Raw genomic sequence first — 17,547 nt, forward strand, 5'->3', positions numbered from 1 at the left:
CATTGATCCACTGCTATAAAGCCACCACATGTCGCATATCTAAAGGGCCGTTAGTTATCTACCCCCATCATCCTACTTCCCGGATGTAGCGCCTTGAATCTCGAGATCATGCGCACCACAAACCAGAGCATGAAGAAAGGTCGCCTCACCACAAAAATCAAGCCGACTTCAAGCATTCTTAGGGTCCACATCAGCCCAAGAAAAATGGCACGTAAACTCGACCCTCCATCCCGACCGAGTGCTTGCGCCAACACAACTTTCAGCCTTAGTTATGAGTGATAAAATCTGCTTAGCTCACCATTCTTTAGCTCGAGCGCTCGCTTCTCGAGCATCCAACCTGGGGGTTCATGGACCGTACCCGCCCAATATCGACCCATGGGCCCCAACCCAATCTCAGCCCAATCTTAGCCCTACACCAGCCTGTAATAGCATCATTGCAGCCGTATGCTGGGAACTCGCGCGCCCTCTCAAGATCCCATCCTTATTTATGGTATATCACATTCTCATTTATGGCGGATCTCATCTATATTAATGAGAGTCTTGTCGATGCCATGCTACCGCCTGGAAACCTCCATCGGCGCCGGATACTCAGTCCCATCAATCTACAAACACACGACACATGCATGCAGGATGACCTCTCATATTTCTATATGAACTAGCTATTTTTAGAGATAAGGTATGTTCTTCTCTCTAACTCGGTGAGACTCTGCCACTTTTTACTCCCTTATTCACTCAATCGTCAGAGTGCTTGTAGGTGCCAGTCACCTCCCAAATGACTGATCGTTGGGGCCCGTATTTCGCTGTTGCAGGCTCGCCTTCGACCATTATTTTGTCAGGAAAGAACAAAAGTTATTATATGTTGACCTCCTATTCCTTTAATCATAATACACACACATATATATATATGTATATATATAAGAAAATGTTCTATTATTCAGGCAACAATTATGGTGCTCGCGTCTCGAGTTAGAAAGTGGGTAGGGGTGAGACCCAATTATCCCTTGCTAGACACGAGCAACAAAATATTTCTGTATATATATATGTGTATATGATAAATAAGTCATACTTAAAAATAGTAAATTTTACATTATATCACTCAAAACTCTCAATAAAATAAAGTTAATTTAGATTCACTTACTTAGACGAAGAGAAAGAAAAGATTAATCCATAAGATTATGGATGAAAATTACTTTTGTTAACATCCCCTATCTTGTTAATTAATATCAACAAACTTGTTTTTCTTCTTCTTCCTTAAAGAAAAATGAATTGGGTCGATCGATTGAACCAAATTCATAAATTCTCATAACATTAGTAATACCATTCCTTTTTAACATCTTAAATATTAAATGGTAAGTAAGACTTTTATTTGTACTATTTTTCTTGCAACTACTTTATCCTTATATATACAAAATTATTGATTTTGTCATTTAGCCCTTTTGAAGCAAATTCCAATGGTTTTGGAATAGATATGCCTCTGGCAGACCTGCTGAGATTCCTTTTATGGAAACTTGTTTTCATAGGAGTTTGCTAACAAGGAAGCTAGCTTTTGTCTCATGCTTTTTTAAATATTTTTTTTTATCCATAAAACACCAACATTATAACATTGCCTTTATTTATAGTTTTTAAATTTTAGAATGTGATAATAAATATCTTAATTCAAAATTAAAATCGTAAAACATCTCACATCCCATTATTATTTTTTATTTTTTTAAAAAGCAACTGATGTAGAAGTCAAACAAAATAAAGTGTCCAATACGTTAAATGTCCAATTTATCTTTTTTTTTAATTGATTAAGTTGGCCAAAAAATAAATTAAAATTAAAAAAATATATTTTCGTAATTTTATTTGTTCTCTTTCCCTATCTTCTCTTGTCGAAGGCCTACTTAGGAAGGTATAAGGGAGAAAAAATAAAAAAAATCATAATTAACAATCAATATTTAAAGTTATTTTTTTAAATAAAAATAAAAAATAAAGAGCAAACAAATCCAGAAATTTCTTTGACACAACCCCTTAACCAATCTCACTAAACATAGAGAGTGACATTATTTCCCCTAGAAAAGGATGGATTCCATGGAATCACTTTATAATTCACACTTGCCCTTTGTTTATTAAATGTGGCAGCCCAATCATACATTATGTAGCCTAGCTAGCAGGCCACCAACTACCTACCATTAGTTAAGAACTCTTCATATAATGACAATTTTAAGAATTTGGCTTTATCAGATGTTGATGCTTGATTCCTTTTGCTATATTATGAGGGTATCTGTTTACATGTTCTGGAAAGTATACCCTTTTGGAAATTCTTTGAAATGCTTCTAAATTTGTAGACATTACTCAAATATTCAGTAAGTTAGGATAACACTTACAGTGGTATATGTTTCTTTATAAAAGAACAAAAAAAATATAACTTTATAAAAGATGCCATTATAGATAAAGATCTGATTATAACTTTACAAAATATGCCAACATTATGAGTTTTGTCTATTTATAAATATTTTCTTAGAATCTTTTTTCAAATAAAGCTTATTATGATATGTTACGTGGTCTATTAACTTTTTTGTTATTTGGTAAAAAGCTTGACGCTTAAAGATTTTACCCAGAGTCTAGAACTCTCGATTGAGGGATTTAGCCGAAAATCTTGCTTAGTCAATGTGTGCACAGGTTATATAAATAATTAAGATCTTGAATAAATTATAATTGTTGACGTGATGGGAATATTTTTATTTTTATTTAAATATCATTATTTTAAGTTGATGTTATTATTATTATTATACCAGCCACACTACACAAATAAAATTTTCATATGAAACTATCATGTACATAAGATAATTCATTTATGTCTATACATTCAATTAATTCCCTTTATTGGGAATTATGATTAGAACAAGTCATTATTTCATTATTTTGATTGTCTTTTTTTTTTATAAGTTTTGTAAAAAATATCACCATCTACGATTATTTTAATAAAAATCATCTTGATACCCATTACCCTTATTGGTTGAAAATTCTTAATTACATCCCTGAAAAAAGAGAATATGAATTTACTAGAAGCTCGATCGACTAAGATAAAATAAAATCATTCATAATGTAATTTATTACTTAAAATAACAAACAAAACATGATTTCATATTGAAATATCAGTAATTAATGAACAACAATAATAAACAAAAATGATGCCTTTTGATTTAAGCAAAATAAAGGGACATCAAATGATTATTAATTAACAATAATCAAGTGGAAGCAAGAATAACTAGTTAACTTCACCGCTATGAATGGTATGAGTTTATTATATTTATATAGGTCAGAATCACACCAATGCTCCTAAATTTTTGTGTTTTTTTTTATAATTTTAAACTTTTTATGATTTCAAATGTGTTTTTAAACTTAGATCAAAAATATATTTATATTTCTAAATTTTTGTATTTTTTTTTTTGTGAAATTCTTAATTTTTTGTAATTTCAAATATGCTATTGAACTGTGTAAAATCACTATAATTGAAACACTTAACCAGCAAGTGATATACACATACGTGGCAAATTTTTAGTGTCTTTTCATTTCCCAATCTTTTTCTATTCGTCATCTCTCCTCTATCTCTAGCATTTCCTAAGCTCCATATCTTTCTTCAAAGGCATTTTCTCGGCTTCCTCTTTCTTTTTGGCATCTCCTCAACTCTCTCTCTCTGCCTACGTCTTCTTTCTCTTCGGTGTTTCTTGTGTCTCCTCCAGATGTATCTCATTCGAGTGTGTCTCTTGCAATAAATGTTATCCCAAACTAGCCCATCTTTGATCCCTACAGACAATAGGGTGATCATTGTCTCAAGTACATCGGTGATTCATCTAATTCAACCCGTTTGCGTAGCCCAATCAGATGAGACATATGAGACACTAAATAGAGAGAAGACGTAGCTAAAGAGAAAGAGAGTTGATAAGATGTTAGAAAATTATCACTTCAATATGTATGAGTATCACTTGTTGGCCAAATATTTAAATCAATGATTTTATAAAGTTCAGGAGCATAAATATAATTTTCGCTTAAGTCTAGATGCACATTTAAAATTGTGGTGCCATGAAAAAAGAGAGGGGGGGTCAAAAATGAATAAAAAATAAAAGCAAAAGGAGGAGGATGGCCACAAGGCTTGCGGTAGTTTAATGGCAGGCCGCAAGGCTGAGCCTTGCGGCCCCACAGAAGTTGGCAGCAAGGCTCAGCCTTGCGGTCGCTTAATGGCTGGCCGCAAGGCTCAGCCTTGCTTGAGCCTTGCAGCCATTTGTTGGCTGGCCGCAAGGGCTAGCCCCGCGGCAGGATCGTGTTAATCTTCTTTATTCGTTGAAATTGTCTCCATTCGGCAGCCACCATGTGTTGACATCAGCCACTCTTGAGAATCGTGCCCTATAAATACCCAGCTACAGGACATTAATGGGGACTTCCAACTTCGGTAAACGTGAGACACTTTGAATGCACTTTTACTATTTTCGTAAATAGTCATTGAGATTCGGGATTGACTTTGGCATCGGAAGGTCTTCGCGGGGAAGATTCCCGCGAGCCTTCTAACTCATTTTCTCATCATTAACAGGGTTGAATCCTTGCGGCGAGCCTAGCGGCGAAGGAAAAGTCTTGCGGCGAAGCTTGTGGCAAAGATAGTGGCAAAATCTTGTGGCGAAGCCTTGTGGCAAAAGCTTGTGGCGAAACTAGTGGCAAAAGCTTGTGACAAAGCTAGTGGCAAAAGCTTGTGGCAAATCTAGTGGTGAAACCTAGTGGCGAAAGCTAGTGGCGAATCCCCGCGGCGAGCATCCTAGCGGCAATCTCCCTTGAGGCGACATCTCTTACGGCAACCTAACTTCACCCGACACCAAGCTCGAGTGGACCCCACATCATAAATTTTAATTGTTGTATTTTGGCAACAACAATTTGGCATCGTCTGTGGGAAATGTAACGAAAAGCTAATTTCAGCACAAAATACCGAGAGGGACAAGATCAGCCAATTGGGTGAGCCCACTTGACCCCACCCGAATGAGCGCTCGTACCAGGATGGGAGCCACGAAAAGCTCCCACCAAGCGCATTCAACAGTATCAGAATTTTCAGTAGATCACCCTAATAATGAAGTGCGTTCCGGGAACTTTCTTGTGCTCGAATGCAACCATACCATCGGACTGGGGGGCATGGAGCATTCAGAGGAAGGAGAAGCACACATAGCTGGATTGAAGAGATACGCGATAGGGCGAGAGGAACAAGTCCCCCATGTAGTGCCCGCTAGTCAGGAACCACGCTCATTTGGACAATCTTCAATTCCAAACGGAAATCTCGTGGGGACTTCAAGAATAGCTCCACCCACGATCTTACTCTCAGATTATGAACTATTGCGGAAGAATTTTGAGGAGTTGAAGAAATAGAATGACGAACTCAAAATGTCCAATGAGGAGAATATGAGAAGACTACAAGAAGTCACTGCTTTGTTATGTGAACTAAGGCCGGACATTCACATTCCCCACATGGGACAAATCGATACAAGGGTAGAACATCGGAGATCCCAGGACAACCCTTCAAAAGCCCCTCAGCAGGGGACAAGAACCAGAACTTCAAGGCTGAATAGTTAAGTCCCGGAAGTAACGGACTCGAGGAGGAAAAATAACATGAGGGCGAAAAAAGCTCCCACGTGTAGAGAGACAGCAGAAAACACTTACTCAGAAGTGCCTTATGACCCCTCTCTTTGCCAAAATGAAAAGAAGCAGGAAACACTCAGCGTGTTCGACATTAAACGCCTCATAGAAGAGGTGCTAGAATAGAGGCAAGTAATGATGATACCAAAGGTAACTCCCTCGAAAGGGTTCCCTCTATCTGAAGAACTCCAAAGGCGACCAGTGCAACCAAGATTTGAACTACCGCACCTTTCGATATACTCGGGAAGGGAAGACCCCGAGAAGCATTTACAACATTTTGTCGCAGTAGCTGTGCTACATGGATGGAATGAGGTCAGGAGGTGCAAGGCTTTCCCACTCTCCCTAACAAGACAAGCTCAACAGTGGTTCACCGAATTACTAGTAGGACATATATGATCATTCGAACAGTTAAAGAAAGAATTCTTAAATGTGTTCTTCGTCTATCTCTCTCGAAGAAGAGTGCAATATATTTAATAAGCTTACAGCAGAAGCCGAATGAACCCCTGAAGCAATATATCGAGCGATTTAGAGCCACGATGCAGGAAGTAAGGGATCTCCCATTCGGGTTAGCGGTGTCAGCCCTACTAAACGGAACTACATACGCCTCGCTTAGAAGATCCTTAGCTTTCTCCAAGCCAAATTCCATGACTGAGTTGTTCGACCGAGCAGAACAGTTTGTCACTTAAATGAAAATTTTAGACGCAGGGGAAGGAAATAGAAGGGGAAGGGAAACCCAGCCCGAAATGCGAAGGACCTTACAAAATCCAGAAGATGATAGACCCCAATAGGTGCACACTACCGACACCACAAAATGAGGCGATAGGAAAAGCTTGGAACACCGTGCACCTCGAGAGGTACTTCCCGACTTTAGCCCCAGGGGAATGGACGAAGCACGAGACATAGAGTCAAGCCTGTCATCAGAAGCGTTACTTGACCCGATTAGAGGCCGGAATTGTCTTTAATTTTTCATTGTAATAACATCCCCCGATAAATAAAAGAATATATCCCATGTATTCCCGTGGAGTAAGCAAAACTATAAGCTGAACCACGTAAAATCTACATAAGCTCAGATTATTTGTATGTGTCATGCATGTATGGTGGCTCAAGCACAGCTCGCTTCCAATAGGTCAAGTCGCCTAGCGGCAATTTGATACCGATGACCACGGGTTGGCCCGAGATTACCAGAACATTCGATGCCTATGCCCGCAGACTCACCCGGATCCCTCGTTTGAGTTCTGTGCCATGCCTTTTGGCCAAACCCGACTCCTTGGTTGATCCAGTGCCTAGGTCTCTTGGCAAACTCGGATGTCTGGTAGGAATCCCGTGCTAGACCACTGGCCAAACCCAGATTCTCTGAGGTAGACTGGCCCTAGGAAGGCGGAAAAGAAGTGAAATGATCACCGGACAGCTCTAAGACCACTCCCGAAGGTCAAGTCGCCTAGTGGTAATTTGGTGCCAATGACCACGGGTTGGCCCGGGATTACCAGAACATCCGATGCTTATACCTGCAGACTCACCCAGATCCCTCGTTTGAGTTCGGTGATATGCCTTTTTGGCTAGACCCGACTCCTTGGTTGATCCGGTGCCTAGGTCTCCCGGTAAACTCGGATGTCTGGTAGGAATCCCGTGCTGGACCACTGGCCAAACTCAGATTCTCTGAGGTAGACTGGCCCAAGGAAGGCATGAAAAGACAATAACCCTATGACAACTCTGCCATGACCCCGCTTATCGGAGTTGAGTCATTCAGTTGCAATCTGGAGTCTATGACCATGAGTTAGCCCAGGATTACCAGAACATCCGATGCCTATGCCCGCAGACTCACCCGGATCCCTTGTTTGAGTTCGGTGATAGGCCTTTTTGGCTAGACCCAACTCCTTGGTTGATCCGGTGCCTAGGTCTCCCGACAAACTCGGATGTCTGATAGGAATTCTGTGCTAGACCACTGGCCAAACCCAGATTCCCTTAAATAGGCTAACATCGAAAGACAGACATGGAGAACATAATAGCCAGAGCGTTATGATCCATCATAAGATCACCGGATGCTCCGGAGACTATGCCCATAGGCTCGTTGGGATCCATTGACTGAGTCCAGTGCTATGCTCCCGAGCTAAACCCAACTCCTTAGCTGATCCGGCGCCCAGACCTCCCGGCAAGCTCGGACACCCGGCAAGAATTTTGCAGTAGAGTCCATCTATCAAGGGCATAGTTACCCAGAGATAATTTGGTACTCCAACCCCTGGTCGAAATGAGATCTTTTGGGCATTCTGGAGCACTTGGTTAAGGCAAGGTGCTAGACCTGACTCATTGGGTAATATTTTTTACCCTTTAATTTTGTCTAAAGACAAAACAGAAGAGTAGGGGCAATTATGGTGTTATGAAAAAAGAGAGGGTCAAAAATGAATAAAAAATAAAAGCAAAATGAGGAGGATGGCCGCAAGGCTTTCGGCCGCTTAATGGCAGGCTGCAAGGCTGATGCCTTGCGGCCCCACAGATGCTGGCCGCAAGTCTGCCAGCCTTGCAGCGCTTATTGGCTGGCAGCAAGGGCTAGCCCCGCGGCACCCTGTCACAAGTTGCCCCGCGAAAAGTTCGTGTTGATTCTCCTTATTCGTTGAAATTGTCTCTTTTCGGCAGCCGCCACGTGTCGACACCAGCCACTCTTGAGTATCGTGCCATATAAATACCTAGCTACAGGATATTAATGGGGACTTCCAACTTCGGTAAACGCGAGATACTTTGAATGCACTTTTACTATTTTCGTGAATAGTCATTGGGATTCGGGACTAACTTTGGCATCGAAGGTCTTCACAGGGAAGATTCCCGTGAGCTTTCTAATCCATTTTCTCATCATTAACAGGGTCGAATCCTTGCGGCGAGCCTAGCGGCGAAGGAAAAGTCTTGCGGCGAACCTAGCGGCGAAACTTATGGCAAAGCTAGTGGCGAAGCCTTGTGGCAAAAGCTTGTGGCGAAACTAATGGTAAAAGCTTGTGGCAAAGCTAGTGGCGAAGCTTGTGGTGAAACTTGTGGCGAAACTAGTGGCAAAAGCTTGTGGCAAAGCTAGTGGCGAACCTTGTGGCAAAAGCTAGTGGCGAATCTCTGCGGCGAGCATTCTAGCAGCAATCTCCCTTGAGGCGACATCTCTTACGACAACCTAACTTCACTCGATACCACATCACAAATTTTAATTATTGTATTTTGACAACAACAAAAATCATAAAAAGTTTAGAATTTGACACACAAAAAAAAAAAGGCAAAAATTCAGCCACATATGCTTTTGGCCTATTTATATATATATAATATATAATACGAGAATATCAATATAATCTCTATATAATAAATAAATTATATTCTGGTCTCATGTTCCTTGCTTTGAACTTAGGTCAACACTTTTAATGACGTCCCAATTAAGAGGGTTCAATAATACCAGCTTAAACTATCACTCTTATTTATAAACATTGTCATTCATGGAATTAACCCCAATATGATAAAATAGGCATTATGATGAGATATTATGTAATATTTCATTTATGTGCAAATTATAAAAAAATTTGAACTTCAAATATATTATAAAATTAATCCAAAATTTACTTTTTCTTTAGTTACATTCAATTTATTAAATTGTTTTAATAATGAATTTTCGTTTTCTCCTATCCAATTTTATCAATAAATGATAACACTTACACTATAGCTTATTACTTTCTCGTGTCTAATAATATTTAGGAAACCAATTTTAAGCAAATTTTAACATAACCAAAGCTTAAAGGATTGAAAGGGATGATACACGAGATGACTTATGTGTAATTTTTGAGACAATTAAATTTATCTTGTCACGTTATTATTTAATGAAAAAGTTTAGAGTAATGTTAAGAATCATAATTGATGACAATCATGTGACGTTTTTTTATTAAAAAAGATTAAGGAGATTATGTGCCTTATTAGATGAGTCGTGTGTCGTATTCTCATTGAGGAAGAGGAGATGTCACATGACTGATTAAACTAAATTCATAATACTATTCAAAAGTTTAATGGGTAAATAGTAAATATCTATTAATAAATTGGACGTAATAATTAAAAATTTTAAAAGGTTAGTGTAAATTTAATAACAGAGTTGGAATTTAGAACTTCTTTTACAGTTTACCTTTTAATTATTACAACATACATACCTGTAAATGTAATTCATTGATAAATAAAAAAGCTGTAAATGAAAATTCAAAAAAAAAAAAAAACAGAAAAAGTCAAGAGGAATATTCTTCCCAATAAAGCATGAATTACAACAAGCCGTCAACCAGCCGCCATTAAATTTAAAAAAAAAAATCATTAAAAATCCTTAAAATGCTCAAAATTCAAATCTCATGAATATGACATCCAAATGCAGAAAGTCAGCTTGTTCCTTTCTATCCAATTTCTCTGGAGATTCACTCATGGTGTGAACAAATTTAATTATTGCAGGGACTTCATTTCTCATTTTGATTGTGATTATAACCTTTTAAATTTTTAGTACTATTGCTTCTGTGCCTCTGTTTAATTAAAAATTAATGCAGAGGTCATTGTGATGAGATGATGGACATCTTATGAGAGAATATAAAGGTGAAGACATAAATGTATTTATGTACTTTGGTAAAAATTACTTGATATTTTAAACTTTCAAAATATGACATCTCAACTTCAAAAAAATAAAATTATTAAACTCTTTTTAATTTATATTAAATTAAATGTATCTATCTACCTTATAAAATAAAAAAAAAAAACTCTATGACACCCTAATTTGTTTTTTTAAATTTAGCAAGTGAAATTATTAAACACTTTTTAAACAAATTTGAGTGTCACGAGATGTTTTTGGTAAAGGGCAAAAGTGAATTTAATTTAATATAATTTAAAAAATATTTAATAATTTTACTTTTTTGAAAAAGAGATGTTTAATGGGACGGGTGCCACAAGACCCTTTTTTTTATACTAAAATACATGATTACATTTATGCCTTCACCCAAATATAAAGCATGCCCAACTCCCTGAGAATGACACTTGGTGAGGGACATCTTAACAAATATTAGAGATTTTAAGTTCAATATTAAGATGTAAATTGAACACATATTAAGTTTGAATAAAAGATCTAACTCTACGAATTGGATCCGAACTTATACTTCGATTCATGTCCAGATCACTCATCAACAAGATTAACTCATAAGTTCTAATTTAACAATTTATATGACGTAATCACAATCGTTCATCAAATTTGTATTTGATTGTTTAAGTAATGTAACTGTGACTCTTAACTAATTATTTCATTAATTACATAATCATTGCATCATTCTTATTAAGTTCTTGTGATTGACTTGATCATAAAAAAATATAGCGAGAGAAAAAACTCTACATTCCTTTATGAATTAGACAAATCACAATAAGTTTAAGGTCAAATATTATCGAGAACATTTTAATATTGAGAAAAAATAACAAAAAATATTACCTTTAAATAGATGGGGGTGGCGATCAACTTCAACCATCATTACATGGCATTCCCACACATATATTTCTTTATTAATAAATGGGTATAATAAAATCGATATATAGAAAAATTTGCTTGTTAAAATAGTTTCTTAGTAGCATTCACACTTTTTAAATTTGTATTGCTGCTCCATTTGCTTTAATGTAACATATTTTATAATATAAAATAATATATTTACATCAAAAATTACTGTTTGGCTTGTATTTTTTAAATTTTAATAAAAAAGTAAAATTACCCTTAAAATGTATAAAAAAAATGCTAGTTTAGCATTTGCATGTAAAATATATGCATTGGAACAATATATTTTACACTTGGTGAAAAAAGAAAATAATATATTTTACATATTGTTTGAAAAAATATTTTCACTTGTAAAATTTCATAAAATTGTTTTTATTTTACATAAAATATGGATAGTAAAATTACCATTTAGCTTTTTCTATTTTTTTAATATGAGATATTTTACGGTGTTAAAATTATGAAACTGTTGTAACTGCGGTCGGATCCAATCCAATCCATGCCACGTAGTTATGCAATCAGTCCGATGACACGTGTCGACGATGTAAACATTGGGTACTTTGGCTGTGAGTGTGAGCATCACAGTTTGGTGCACCCTCATGTGTTCCTAGCATTGCCGTCAAATCCGGAACACGCACCGTCATAATAATGGCATACGCTCCCACCCCGATCGTGTTTTGCCCTTTTTGCACGAAATGGTAATTTCGCGCATTTAGAAATAGTTGGCGTTTGGTAGCTCACTTTTATTTTTAAATTATATCGTAAACGAAAAGTACAAGAATAAATTACATTGAGATTCATGTCATTTGGACTAATTAAACATGCACCCTCTATAATTTACTTTTTAACTTTCAAAGCCCCGTGGTTTGTTTTGTCCATAATTTTTACTTTTATTATTTCATATTTCTATAATTTTTTTTTTCATTTTGGGTAAAGTTAATCAGTTTTTATAGTAATTGTTAGGTATAATAAATATATATTATTTAAGATAAATGTACATTTATTATTTTTTAAATCTTAAAATAATTATTTTTATTAAGAATAAATGTATGGTAAAATAATTATTTTATTCATTATACTTGTATGTTTTTTATTTAAACACTCGAATTTTTTGTTATTTTAATTAAGTTATTGAACTATATAATTTCGAGTCAATTATATATTTAAATTTTTTTTGTTATTTTAATTACATTATTGAACTATATAATTTTGAGTCAATCATTCATCTAAAATTTTTTGTTATTTTAATTACATTTTCGAACTATGCTTAATTCATTGCCCTCAACAAATTAGTCGAGGTATGTAATTGATTCAAAATTATATAATTCAGAAGTATAATTGAAATAACAAAATATTTGAGAGTTTAAAATAAAAAACGTACAAGTATAAAAACTAAAATATATATTTGATCCAAATATATCATATTTTGAAATAATTAATTAACTAATAAGGTACAATTAATACATATTGTCTTAAATAAAGTAGATAAAAATTATGAGATTTCAAAATAATGGATTCAAATACAAAGATCTTGTTAAATTTCATAATTAAATATTAATATTTTTATAACATACAAAATTAGAAGTCCAATTCGAGGGGTTTATGGAAAAATAACGAGTTGAGGGGTAAGAGTTGCAATTTGACAAAAGTAATGGGACAACGATAATAGTATGACCATTATGATATTACTAAGTTCAGAACCCTATCCACTCCACTTTTTTACTCCTTCCACCCTCTGTCTAGAAGACAACTATCTGCAACGGGTCTACTTCTCGAGTCCCGATCGAGGCTTGGTCTTTCTCTCTCTACTTCTCTTCCTCTCTCAAAACTTCACATTCTTGAAGCGCTTTTTCCTCCTCCTTTGCGTGAAACGCTACAGGAAGAAACCTCAGCTGCTACAGTGATTCTAGCACGAATTTGCCCTCGCTTCTCCGGCAAGCTTCCAATTCCTTATACTCCCATCCTGTCGATTCTTCCAATCGTCAAAACGTCCTCCGATCACGCGGTCTATCCATTTCCGGCAGCTATGGGAGTGATTCAGATCTTTGAGTACGTATATACATAGAATAAGTACGGATATATAGAGAAGTGTGTATGTGTTTGTGAGAGGTATGGATTTGGTTGAAGAAGTCGGGGAGAGCTCGTCGCCGCCTCGGAGTTCCGGTAGTTTCGGAGGGTACGATATAAGGACCGATGAGTATAATCGGTTGGTGGAGACTGGGAACGAAGAGGCCATGTCCAAGCCTGAGTTTCGCGAGCTCCTGGATGCTCACTTCAATCGGTTACCTGCTAGGTATTTACGTCTTCTTCTTCTTCTTCTTCATCAGTCTGTTTCTTTTTTATTCATTACCTGTTCGTGTATTCTTATGTGTATTTCTGGGATAATGTGATTTGAGGTCCTGTTTTTTAGCTGTCTAATTATTCTGTTTGTTTTACTAGTTGTTTGGAACATAATTTTATTAGATGGGCGGTATGAAAGTATATTCGTGTTCGGATGTTCAGGAGAAATGGGTTTTATGTTGGGGTCACTGGATTCATGAGTTTGTTTGACGTTGCCCGCTCTCTGTCTTATTCATCATGCATAAATTCATTGGATTTTTAGGTGATCATGATTTGTTTGGCGTGAATGCATCATGTTGGCTATTGTCTATAATGTGGGATTCAGAAGTTCTCATTGGCTGAAACTGTGTTTGAGATTGTGAAAAATTTGTGATACTTTTCTATTTTATTTGTTCACCCTTGCTCTCTCACTGCGTTGAATTAATCTTGTGAGTCATGATTATTTTATACGCGTGGATGTTTGTCGCTTTTGGTTCGCAAAGTGCTGGTAAAAGTTCTAGGAGACTACCTTCCTTCCCTCTTCTCGAGGAAAAAAAAGGGCAAACAAAACAAGTATATTTTTTGGCTAGTGGTTTTAAAATAGGGCATGTAATTTTGTTTGTTCCAGTAATGCAGGAACCTCTTATCTTGTGGCACAAGTGTTTTTTGATTGTATGCCCTTTCATTGGTTCAGTTATAGATTGGATATTAACATGGATAAAGTGGAAGATGTGTTGTTGCATCGAAAGCTTCTTTCTTTGGCGAAGGACCCAGATAAGAGACCAGTTTACCATATCCGTTTCTTGGAGGTATGTCTTTCATCTGACCATATACTTGATTCTATATTCTGTTAACTAATTTCATTTTAACTTTAGGAAAGAACCCCTTTATCAATTTGTTCAAAGTGCAGGTGTAATGATGTACTATTTTTGTTTTTCCCTTACTTTACCACAGAGTCGATTATATGTAATGACCTTATTTAGAGTTTGGAATTTAAAAAGTTATATTTTCATTACTTCATTAGTTTCTTTTAGTTATTGGTGATACTTTCATATGTTTTATATGGTTTAAATTTTATCTATTAATTTGGGGTGGATGAAATCCTATTATTGTTGCACAAAATGATTTTTCTTTTGCTCTTAGTTAGTCACGTGGACTCTTCTAAATGTATAATGTACCCTGAGTTGACACCTGGAACATGATATGAGATATGTTTGGAATGTGAGGAATGTGATTAATTGGATATAAATATGTTGAAGTAAAAAGATGTTTCTCTATGAACTATATATAGAAAACCAATCTATAGTTAAATATTATATGCAGGTTTTCAACAACTTTTTCCTTGTAAAACATACATATAAAATTATTGAAGAGTCCTGTACCATTAGACCCCCCTCCTCAAAGTTCCTTGGATTTTACTAAGGCATTTTATGCTCGTACAATGCGACTTTGGTAGGTTCATATGTTTTGTGTAGTATTTTCTCGATGCTTATTCTGTGTCTATAATTCTATTCGTCTTTGGTCATTAGTTATTTGAATTTTCAATGCTATCCTTGTAGTGAGATTGGCTATTTCAACTGGGAGTACTGTTTTGGTTCGATAGATGACATGGCATTTGAGTGGGTCTTCCCTTTGCTGTACAATAAGCCAAGATGGCCAAGAGCACGCTTGAGTTTAATAGATATTGGGACAGAAATAATATCATTTTGATTCTCTTTTTATAGAAGAAATGAATTGTCTTGAGAATTGGAAGAACCTGCAAATGAATGGTTTTGCAGAACTATATAAGATTTGCACGGTCAAATTGGTCTGCTAATTCAAATTTGGTTACTCTCTTACTTGATTGCGAACTGTTTAGGTAAGATTTGACCCACCATTTTCTTAGCCACAAATCTCCCCCTTCACACTTATAGGAAAATGAAGCAAAACACGACCTTTTTCTTGGAATTCATTCCAATCACATCTTTGTAGAACTCTTTTTTTTTTTTGTTCGAATAACTTTTGTTGTTACCAGAGGGATTGGGGTCTAGGTTGTTAAATTGAGAGGTAAAATCTCACTTACATAGTCTACAATCAAATAAGAGTAGTTTATTTTTTGGTCTGCACAAGTTTGACAGTCTATTGTTTCTAGACCTTAATTTGAATGGGTTACCAAATTTAAATTTGCGAATCTAATACAGATTTGCGAATTAGCTTTTTCTAGTTTTTTCTTTTGATTCTTCATGTAACAAATTATCTTATAAAGGGACTGAAAATGGGAATGAGGCAACTTGGTCCAAATAGATTTCCTCTAAAATATTTTTATTGATGTCTATCTTGTAATTTATTACAGAATGGTTAATATTTTTGTATTTCTCAAGTTTTTGAGTATATTCTCGTTTTTTTTTTTCTGGTACATTTCTTATGGAGAGAAGGTAAGGCCATAGGTAGAAATGATTGGTGAGTTAGACATCAAGTAGCTAACCCCACATCATAAGATCTAGGCTTGATATGTTGTTAATTTCACCATGTTATATTGTATGTTGAAGACGTGCTAATTATAGGATAACCCTTGAAATGATTTGCAATTTGAGAAACAAATTGTTCAAGTCATTTGCATTTGATAAAAAGGTGATAAAAAGGTTAGGCCCGATATAACAAAATCTAGGTATGAATATTATTTATGACATCAAAACTAGAAAGCTGTGGTTGTGATAGGAGTGCACTAAATAGATAATTGAGAGATTCAATGTGAAAATGTTAAGCCAATTAGCATACGGTTAGCCAATCATTTTAAATTGAGCAATAAATCATGTCTGGTTGACCAATAAAGAGATGAGATGAAAAAATCCCTTATTTGTAGTAGGAAGTCTAATGAATGGCATGGTGTATCCCAGGCTGGATATTGCTCAAGCAGTTGGGTGGGTGAGCAGGGTCCTTTCTAATCTAAGGAGAGAATCTGGGAAGCACTCAAATTGATCCTTAGGCATGTGAAGGTACTACTTGTTTGCGTTTTTGTTTTGCAGGTTTCAAACCAGTTTTGGGAGGGAATATAAAATATGACCTAGACTATTGAAAGTTCACTTCTGAATTTCTAATCTCTTTTTAAGGGAAGTCTATCATGGCAATCTAAATTGTTTAAGTGTGTTGCTGTATCTATTACCAAAGCTGAATACATTGCTGTAGCTAAAACAGGGAAAGCAATGCCTTGCATAAGCTGTTTTCACCCTGAGTTGGGTTTAAAGGAAGAAGTGAATGTGATATATTGCTACAGGAAGAGTTTCGTAGACTTGAGTATGTATCATTCACGTGCTAAGCACATTCAAAGATCTTGCTTATCTTCCTTCAAATCTTGTAGCCAATAGCACAGTTGTGTGATTAAAGTTCTTTGGTGTAATTTGGCAATTTTTTCCCTGATGAGATCTTAGCCAGATGTGTTTGGATCTGATCTGCGCCTCAAACTCAAGAGAAATTGAGGCATGTGAAGTTAAGAGAAAGATGTGTAGAAGAAAGAAAAGAAACTTAATTAGCAAGGAAGGAGAGTGAGATAGAAAAAAAAATCAGTTAACAGGGCAAAGCAGGCTTTTGGGGCTGGTATCATTGTTGGAAATTATTGGGGGTATTTTTGGAGTGTCTTAGATTTGTAATATTTCTTTCTTATTTTGCTCGGTCGTAATATTTCTTTCATTGTAGTGATATTCTCTCTCTCATATGGATGTAGGTAGGTTATGCTGAATTACACGAATAACTTGCATAATTTCTCTTTGGTGTGTGCTTGTATTTATTTCTGCTGTCCCCATGGAATCATCATAAAAAATCTTTGTTTTTTGTGGTGGTTTTCATCTTAATTACCCCTATCACATACATGTATGTTATAAAATGTTTTATGACTGAACATGTGATATTAAGATTCAAAATTTAGCACCCAATTTAATGTCTCCATTTCAAAAGAAATTGGGAGTACAGTATTGTTCTTCATTAGAGGTTTGTTTTATGATTTCCTGATGATTGCGCCTTTTCCTCATTGGTCTTGTACCTCATGCAATTCCTCTTCAAATGGTCCCTTGCTCACAATAAAA

General features: G+C 35.9%; 1 protein-coding gene across 5 annotated transcripts in view; it reads left to right on the forward strand.

Moving 5' to 3' along the window:
* Positions 1–12,884: 12,884 nt before the first annotated feature.
* The window catches only part of LOC127807458 (serine/threonine-protein kinase STY46-like), a 49,184-nt gene continuing 44,521 nt past the window's right edge, over positions 12,885–17,547 (forward strand). For 4 of the 5 annotated variants that reach the window (XM_052345317.1, XM_052345319.1, XM_052345320.1 and 1 more), the window contains exons 1-2: positions 12,885–13,463; positions 14,118–14,298. In XM_052345317.1, the coding sequence (XP_052201277.1) occupies positions 13,282–13,463; positions 14,118–14,298 (363 nt within the window). In that variant the 5' untranslated portion in view covers positions 12,885–13,281. The remainder of the gene's footprint in view (positions 13,464–14,117; positions 14,299–17,547) is intronic. The other variant, XM_052345318.1, reaches the window with a different exon arrangement.

The sequence above is a fragment of the Diospyros lotus genome, chromosome 8, assembly GCF_014633365.1.
Source record: "Diospyros lotus cultivar Yz01 chromosome 8, ASM1463336v1, whole genome shotgun sequence".
Taxonomy (NCBI): domain Eukaryota; kingdom Viridiplantae; phylum Streptophyta; class Magnoliopsida; order Ericales; family Ebenaceae; genus Diospyros; species Diospyros lotus.